The sequence below is a fragment of the Colossoma macropomum genome, unplaced genomic scaffold, assembly GCF_904425465.1.
Source record: "Colossoma macropomum unplaced genomic scaffold, Colossoma_macropomum, whole genome shotgun sequence".
In the NCBI taxonomy this organism is placed as follows: Eukaryota; Metazoa; Chordata; class Actinopteri; order Characiformes; family Serrasalmidae; genus Colossoma; species Colossoma macropomum.
Window position 1 is genome coordinate 20,984,869 of NW_023494794.1, and position 9,526 is coordinate 20,994,394.

Consider the following 9,526-nt stretch of genomic DNA (forward strand, 5'->3'; position numbering starts at 1 on the left):
GCTTTTAGAGGTGGACGTCTGGTTCCTATCACCACCACTGTGAACAATTCTGGCCCGGTTTCTCTAGACCGAAGCATTTCACACCAAAACCACTCTGAATGACTTTGCTTACATCTTAACAATTCAGTTATGTATGAATTCTGAAAAAATCGGTGGAGGACCCCTTTTAAGTTTTCCATGAATGCTTGACTGAACAAAGGAATAATGCTCATGAAACGTCACACTGTGAGGAGGCATTAAAGAGGATAATGTCAGCTGACAGGACCCAAAATCTCGAGTTCGTACAGTTATCTAGAACATGTTGAGCTGTTTAACAGGAATTCTGCTGTACATTTGGCACCTTCTGAAAGACGTGAAGTCAGCGACGCTTTCCACAGCGAAGTGTTGAAGCGTTGATTTCAAAATAAAAGTTTATGTTCCACTTTACTTGAACAGCTCCCTGCAGATCTTCAGATGTTAAAATTATTACTGACTATTAACAGCATTACTGTCAATTAGGACCAGATTTAGACTTAAATAAAAATTCAAGTTGAATTTAATAGATATTTATTTGCATGCAAGTCAAATACTAAAATTACATAAACAGGCAATCTAAATAAAGTTACTAAAATCTAAACTGAGAAACTACAGAAAGCAAAATTCTAAGGTGTAATTGTATTGAATAAAAATACTGGAACTCCAGTTAATACAGTATTTTATATATTCACTTAAATAATGCATTCAGGTTAAGTAAAATCAACACTGTTGTAGCTGTTAGTCCACAAGTGCAAATTAAAAAGCAATCCACAGACCTTCCTCTATTAAAGTCTCAAAAACATTTGCATCACAAATTAAAATATCTGACATTCAATATGGATTTGTGTACATTACCTACCTTGTCGCCAGGCTCTGAAACATCTCACCATTTCCAGTTCATGGTGATCATGTTTGATGCTACCGAAGACTTGCACAGATAAAGAATATGGAAAACATTCTTTTTTAATGGAGAACTAAGGAACATTTAATTTTATTACACCATACACAATAATCACATTTCATTATGAGGGATGGGTTTGTGCTCTGAAGTAATAATGCTCAAAATCCATAAAATCTGTTCTCCAACACTGAACTGTCCCACATGGTTATAGGTGTTTGAATTTCAATATATGCTCTAGTTTTAGTAGCAATTGTAGTATGTGGGCTTTTAACCCCCAAACGTTCAGAACCTCCTACATGCTTACTTCTCATCTCCACATTAGGATTAGCAAGACTGAGTACTTCATGTTTATCAGTTTAGTATGTTTTTGAGCTACTGGTGTCAATCAGTAATACCTCTTTTTGGTCATTACTAAAAACATTTAGGTTTCTATTTTTAACTCTTATGCATCACCACTATGAGCAGTACAGAGAAAGCCTGTAATTATCTAAATTCACTGTCACAATGTGATCACATGATTATAATTAGAACCATCCCTGCTGATGTAATAAAAACACATGAGATTCAATTAATGCTTCTGTATGCTTTATTATGCCATTATGGTTGAACATAAAAAAAGTGGAAAAAGGTTTGGAAACTTAAAAAAGAGGGGTATAGGGAAAGTCAAAGAATTGGTAATGGGGTTGGCTAAAGCAAGGGCAACAGGACATTTACTGTCCGCCCCTGAGACGCAGCACAAGGTGGAGGGTGGACTCCTTCTGAATGTTGTAGTCGGACAGGGTGCGGCCATCTTCCAGCTGCTTGCCGGCAAAGATCAGCCTCTGCTGGTCAGGGGGAATGCCTTCTTTGTCCTGGATCTTGGCCTTCACGTTCTCAATGGTGTCGCTTGGCTCAACCTCAAGGGTGATGGTCTTGCCAGTGAGGGTCTTCACGAAGATCTGCATGCCGCCCCTCAGACGCAGCACCAGGTGGAGGGTGGACTCCTTCTGGATGTTGTAGTCGGACAGAGTGCGGCCATCTTCCAGCTGCTTGCCGGCAAAGATCAGCCTCTGCTGGTCAGGGGGAATGCCTTCTTTGTCCTGGATCTTGGCCTTCACGTTCTCAATGGTGTCGCTTGGCTCAACCTCAAGGGTGATGGTCTTGCCAGTGAGGGTCTTCACGAAGATCTGCATGCCGCCCCTCAGACGCAGCACCAGGTGGAGGGTGGACTCCTTCTGGATGTTGTAGTCGGACAGAGTGCGGCCATCTTCCAGCTGCTTGCCGGCAAAGATCAGCCTCTGCTGGTCAGGGGGAATGCCTTCTTTGTCCTGGATCTTGGCCTTCACGTTCTCAATGGTGTCGCTTGGCTCAACCTCAAGGGTGATGGTCTTGCCAGTGAGGGTCTTCACGAAGATCTGCATGCCGCCTCTGAGACGCAGCACCAAGTGGAGGGTGGACTCCTTCTGGATGTTGTAGTCGGACAGAGTGCGGCCATCTTCCAGCTGCTTGCCGGCGAAGATCAGCCTCTGCTGGTCAGGGGGAATACCTTCTTTGTCCTGGATCTTGGCCTTCACGTTCTCAATGGTGTCGCTTGGCTCAACCTCAAGGGTGATGGTCTTGCCAGTGAGGGTCTTCACGAAGATCTGCATGCCGCCCCTGAGACGCAGCACCAAGTGGAGGGTGGACTCCTTCTGGATGTTGTAGTCGGACAGAGTGCGGCCATCTTCCAGCTGCTTGCCGGCGAAGATCAGCCTCTGCTGGTCAGGGGGAATGCCTTCTTTGTCCTGGATCTTGGCCTTCACGTTCTCAATGGTGTCGCTTGGCTCAACCTCAAGGGTGATGGTCTTGCCAGTGAGGGTCTTCACGAAGATCTGCATGCCGCCCCTGAGACGCAGCACCAAGTGGAGGGTGGACTCCTTCTGGATGTTGTAGTCGGACAGAGTGCGGCCATCTTCCAGCTGCTTGCCGGCGAAGATCAGCCTCTGCTGGTCAGGGGGAATGCCTTCTTTGTCCTGGATCTTGGCCTTCACGTTCTCAATGGTGTCGCTTGGCTCAACCTCAAGGGTGATGGTCTTGCCAGTGAGGGTCTTCACGAAGATCTGCATGCCGCCCCTGAGACGCAGCACCAGGTGGAGGGTGGACTCCTTCTGAATGTTGTAGTCGGACAGAGTGCGGCCATCTTCCAGCTGCTTGCCGGCAAAGATCAGCCTCTGCTGGTCAGGGGGAATGCCTTCTTTGTCCTGGATCTTGGCCTTCACGTTCTCAATGGTGTCGCTTGGCTCAACCTCAAGGGTGATGGTCTTGCCAGTGAGGGTCTTCACGAAGATCTGCATGCCGCCCCTGAGACGCAGCACCAGGTGGAGGGTGGACTCCTTCTGAATGTTGTAGTCGGACAGAGTGCGGCCATCTTCCAGCTGCTTGCCGGCAAAGATCAGCCTCTGCTGGTCAGGGGGAATGCCTTCTTTGTCCTGGATCTTGGCCTTCACGTTCTCAATGGTGTCGCTTGGCTCAACCTCAAGGGTGATGGTCTTGCCAGTGAGGGTCTTCACAAAGATCTGCATGCCGCCCCTCAGACGCAGCACCAGGTGGAGGGTGGACTCCTTCTGGATGTTGTAGTCGGACAGAGTACGGCCATCTTCTAGCTGCTTGCCGGCAAAGATCAGCCTCTGCTGGTCAGGAGGAATGCCTTCTTTGTCCTGGATCTTGGCCTTCACGTTCTCAATGGTGTCGCTTGGCTCAACCTCAAGGGTGATGGTCTTGCCAGTGAGGGTCTTCACGAAGATCTGCATCTTTTAATCTGCATAAAAAAAATAATTGAACAAAATGAGCTTTTATTTAATAAAATGTGGTAATATCTAAATGTACATAAACACTTCTACTACTACTACTACTAAAAAACTAAATGACATTCTAGTTTAATGAGTACTCTCTAAAGGTACTAATTTGAAATAGTACCACAAGTTAGAATAAAAGCATCCTGAAATATCCTAAACATATGTGAAGTAACGTTAATCCAAAGCTAAATGTCAGCAAAACCGAAATAACCTTTAGAAATCCACGAGACAAATAAAAAATTAAGTCGTTATGGATTCATAATCTGAAATGACGCATTTGCGAACCTTTCAAATGGTTCCTCTCGCTCGCTCAGACGCCATTTCAGAACATCCGGGTTCTTTGTTCGAGAAGCGAAAATGATTCAGCAAAATGACTAACAAAGGGGGAACTAACGTCACCGTTCCAACGAACAAAAAACGGGGGTGTACTTCAAAAATTTCCCGAAATATGAGAAGCTGTTTGCGATTCTAAAACAAAATCACCATTTCTATCATTTTTGTAAGATAGTAGCAAGTCACAACGTAATTACAATATGTTTGTCAAACGTTAGCCAGCGAGCTAACGATAACCTAGTCAGCTACATTAGCTCAGAGAGAACCGCGGTTTGTACAACACGTTACAAAACAAAACCCGAGTTACAAAACGACACGCTTTTATATTAGTTTGCGTCGAAATTATCCGGAAAAAATGACTTACCTTTCAACCAGCGATTTCTCGGTAAACTTCCTCTCGCACAGCCCCTATGCCTTCGCTGAGTGCCTACTGTAATGCGGCAAAATGGTGCGGCAACTATATATATAGAAACCCTGCACTGTGACGTATCTCAGCGTCATAAGCCAAGTCCCTTCCGCGCTTGAAACTAGTCCGTATTCGTGTTCGGCCAAAATGGACGTATACAAAGAAAAAAGAGTTTTATTAGCGATTAAAGCGACATTTTTCAAAGCGACACTGAGTTAAAAGCGACAATTAAAATGTATTTTCTGACAGTGCGGAGTAACACAGTCGTTATGAAAACAGAAGTCTCTAGAACATGCGAGATATGCCGGGTCTATGCCGGACACATCGCGAATGGTGATTGGACGGTTGGGTTGTTTTTCTGCAATGCCATTGGTGGATCACATCTGCGGCAAGAGCCTGGGGCGGAAGCAACAGCACACAGGCAGCGGACCGGTATCGTTGCCTATGGGGAAATATGACAAAGAAATAACGAGAACTGACTGGAATCGGTTTATAGATCGTTAAATGTTTAACGGTATTCGTTTTTGACACCCCAAAACGGTTAAGCAGCTAGCGGATTGGCATTTAATCGAAGTGTTGTCAATTCGATGTGTTTATTTTTTTTATTTGTGTGTTTATTTTTGACGTTACTGATATGAGTCACCGGATTCTCGTGACACTGTGTAACAGTGCCTCTCCACACAGAAGTTAACTTTCAAATCCTTTGTATTTTTAAGTTATATGTCGTTCTGTGGGGCTGTGCACTCAAAATAGGGCGCAGTGTGACACCAATAGCCTGAAATTGTGTCGACCCTCCCCCCCTCAAAACTGTGCTGTAATGTAGGTCACTGCAGCAGGCAGCCCGACGGCCATATCATCAGTTAGCCTAACAGACAGCCCAGTTACCCTTCAGAAATCCAGTGCTTAGCCACAAAATATGTTCAAAGTAATACTCGCTTGTACAATTTACAGTAACATCTGTAGAAAAGCTTTTTTGGAAATTACGCAGTTTCACAGTAATTCCCCTAATCTGCTGCAGGGTGTATCCTACAAGGCGAGCAAGGACATGCTGTGTTGGGTCTAAAATGTTATTTCCCTCTTCCTCCTGAGAACAGCTGCTGTAAAGAAAATGGTTCATTGTATTGCCAGCCAAGACCAGGGTTGGGAAAAATACGTTTAAAAAGTAGTGATGGCTGAATACTGAATACACTGTCCTAAATGTTTTCAGTAGTGTATGTTCAGTGAACAATTCATTTATTAAATTTGAACCTGAAGTTACAAAATTCTCAACACTTTTATTCTCACCTTATGCTCATTAGCAGAGCTCAGTAAGACTGAAATTAATAACTGATCGTTACATTGATTTATCGGTCTACTCAGCCTTAGAGCTCAGTAACACTGAGATTAATAACTGATAATTACATTGATTTATCAGTCTACTCAGGCTTTAGCATGGAGCTCAGTAACACAAATATTAGTAACTGATCATCACATTGATTTATCAGTCTACTCAGGCTTTAGCAGGAATTTCTGTGTTTGTAAAGAAGCTGTTAATTTAATCTTTGTTAGAATTTGTCTAATAAGCATGCTACATGCCATCCACTGATTTTAATAGTTAATAAACAAGCATCGATGCTGTTTCCTTTGAAAATTGTATGTTTTTTAATTTAGTGGGTAAGTATTCTAAAAGTGTTCACTTAAAAATGTAAAAAGTAACTCTATTCTGAAAACTGCCTTTACAAAATTTAACCTGGAACTGAGTGTAACTGAATACAGATGCTTAATTTCTGTATTCTGAATACATATTCCCAATACTTGTATTCTGTTACATCCCAACTCTGGCCATAACATACTGTCATTCACCTAACGTTGTGAATATTACCAAACCAAAGTTTTGTAAACATTTACAGTTCTTTGGAGACCTACATTGTTTCCATGGTACCAACCAACACCAACATAAAACTGGTTAAACCTGCTCTAAGGTTTCTTCATTGCTGCCTGGCCTATGAATTATTCATTAGTTCAGACTGTATTCCCGGTCTTCACGTGTAAAGCTCTGAACATTTATATGAACGAAAGCGCTTAATAGGGAGTTGTCTTGAGGAAATGTGGCTGTACCCTTTTCCACTGATTGGATTACTGTAATCAAGTGTTCAAACTGCTGTTCCATTCCTCAGCAGTAACAGCTGCTAGATCATCCTAATCACCTGCTGGAACCTTTATGGCTAAGGGTTGTGGGGGAAGTGTGCCATTTTAACAAAGAGTTTCAGTCTCTCCCTCTCTAAACACACACACACAAAGTCTATGTATCCAATTCATACCTACTTTTTAATGCTCTGTTAAACTGATTTCAATCTGGTCAATGTTGCGTTCTAGTTCACAGAGCTAAGTAGGAGCTGCGGGGTTTGGTCTGAATTAGGCCTGGTCACATTTTTCTATTTTTAGGGTTACGGATAAGGCTTGAGATGGTTGGAAGATAAATTTCAGTCTTCATAATGACCTCGGGAGACTCAGCATTCAGGACTGGAAGCGTTCTAATAATAATACAGTCACTCAGTTTATTTTGTGCCCGCCTGATATATTTTGTAATCTGTCATGTGCTCACTGCGTGTAAAGAAGTAATGGTGTACTAGAAAATGAATGAGTCATGGGGGTCAAAATCAACATGGGGGTTTGCAGCACCTTACTCAGTTATACTTTGTTTGCCATGAATCTTTAGACATTATATATGACCAAAATCATTATGTCAGTTTGCTTATATTAGGATAATCATGCTGGTATAATTCAATGGAAGAAATCTTGAAACGTATATATCTTTCTTTCTAGCATTAATTGGATGATTCTATAATTGGGGTGCCATTTAGCCCTTGTAACTATTGAATATAAACTTGATTTTTTATGATTTTTCAACACTGAATCTAAGAAAACATGCATTTAACCATTCAAAATATGCATTAACCTTGGAACCTCTCAGGATTAACGTCTCAAGTCATAGCAATGGCTCAAATAAGTAACAGATTTGAGTTATTTTTAGCATAAAAGTAGCAAATGTGGCTAACTAGCATTCATGCTGATTGTGTAAGGACATTAAGGACATTTTAATGATTTACTTAAAATGATTTTTTAAAATTAATTATTTACTTTCAGTCTATAATTTAGGTTTAACTTTCAAAGTGACCTTGCCAATCAATTGTACAATAAAGACAAACAAGAAAGAAAATCTACTTTCCTTCTTCCAAAGATCTTCTGGAGATCAGGATGAGACGAATTCCTGCTGAATATGCGTCTTGTGGAATATTCTAGATATTTCATCGGGGGTGAATGTGTTCAGGTAACAGCGCTGAGGGAATGTTGTGAGACAAAACTAAATTTTTTATGACCTATAATGGATGGCTCTTGAAAAAGGGACAAAAAAGTATGATATGCTAAATGGATTCACACATGAACGCAATAATAATAAGATTTTTGAAGTATTTTATTGATTATATTTCAAGATAAGTTTAGTTATAATGGGACAGGCTGTACATAGGTTTCATTAATATTTTAAGTTATTTATCAGAAACATGCATATAGGTTGTTGTGAAGGGCAATTTTGATGGTACCCGAATTGTGAAATCACCTTTTTTAATGTGAAAAACTCTATCCAGTTCAGTAACTGAACCACTGATCAGTCACTTTGTCACGCTTAGAGCTGCAATTTTATTCAGGTCGTTTAGGCCTTAAGTTCCTCATATGACTAGTATTACAAGACCTGCCACGTTATTCTCCCTTTAGAAAGCTGTTTGTTCAGCATTAGATGTCCTGTACCTTGAACTGGGTGTTTACCCTTGTGACTGACTTCGTGTATGTATGTGTTTGTTCCAGGAACCACTGCACTGCCTGTTTGTCAACATCCTTCTGTAATGGAATACTGGACCCTAAAAACAGAACATGGAAACATTACATTAAGGGCTTACAATGATTCTTTTTATCTAAGAAAATCACTGTGTGACTTAGAATAGGTTTTTTTTTAGCTGAGTCATTTAACTGACCTTTCACCAACATTCAGTGACCTAGTATGAAGCCATGTTGCATAAACTGTACTCATTCTTGACTGTCACTTCTCACAACTTAAGTCTAAAACTGTAGCCTAAGCTTGAGACTGTAGTTCCTTTTTAACCTGAATTAAAATCTCTCTAACTGCTTTCTTTCCACCTACAGGCAAAATGGCTTGATAATTCCCATGTAAAAATTATAGAATATTCCTGCCCTATTTGAAAACAAAAACTGAAGCATTATGGCAAAAATATAGGCCAGCCTTTTTCTAAGCCTACCAGATTACTAACATTTTAGTTGAAAGTAGCGCTGGTATGTCCGGATTTGTTTTAACAGCCTGAGCTCAGCTTCAGCCCCGTGACGTTCAATTACGTGATGGGAAATTCAAACCAGTTCTTTCAAACGTATGATTCATTTTGTACTACTATTAGTGAAGTCAAGACAGCGTTCTTAACAGGGCTTTCTTCTGGACAATTTGGGGGCCTTAAAGGATAACTTCAACGATTTTAAAAAAAAAACTCTACACAATTAAATGGCTACGATGTAAACAAAGTCATCCAGAGTGGTTCGATGTGAAATGCTCCATTCTAGAGAAACTTGTTGAGTCAGAATTGTTCACAATGGTGGCGATAGGAACCAGATATCAAAGAGTTTAATGCTTCTGAAAGCTCCCTCACAGAAAGTGATTCAATGAAATGGTTAGATATATGCTGTCTGATGTCTGACACGTTGTTTTATGATAGTTTGTGATAAAGTTTAGGCTTAAAATGTAGTTCTCGCAGTGTGTTGTTAAACAAAGTAGTTCCCAAAGAAAACTTATTTTTTCAGGTTTATAACTATTTTACCATTATCGACATCACAGATATTACCTCTGAATACATGTGTAAGTTCACTGGTGGTTTTGGATAGTAAATAAAATAGCTAGATTTGTGTTGTAGACATTGTGACCCCGGTTTCTATCACCACCACTGAAATCTGAGTCTGTAGGTAAAATTAACTTTCACATTAAACCACTCTGAATGACTTTCTTGTCATCTGAAGGAC

At 41.0% G+C, this 9,526-nt stretch overlaps 1 protein-coding gene across 1 annotated transcript; it reads right to left on the reverse strand.

Annotated features, from left to right (window-relative positions):
• Positions 1–1,487: 1,487 nt before the first annotated feature.
• ubb (ubiquitin B) lies at positions 1,488–4,559 on the reverse strand. The gene is made up of 2 exons (XM_036580553.1): positions 4,427–4,559; positions 1,488–3,692 (listed from the first exon to the last, which is right to left on the reverse strand). The coding sequence occupies exon 2, from the start codon at positions 3,682–3,684 to the stop codon at positions 1,627–1,629; it is 2,058 nt and encodes a 685-aa protein (XP_036436446.1). The 5' UTR covers positions 3,685–3,692; positions 4,427–4,559; the 3' UTR covers positions 1,488–1,626.
• Positions 4,560–9,526: the final 4,967 nt, after the last annotated feature.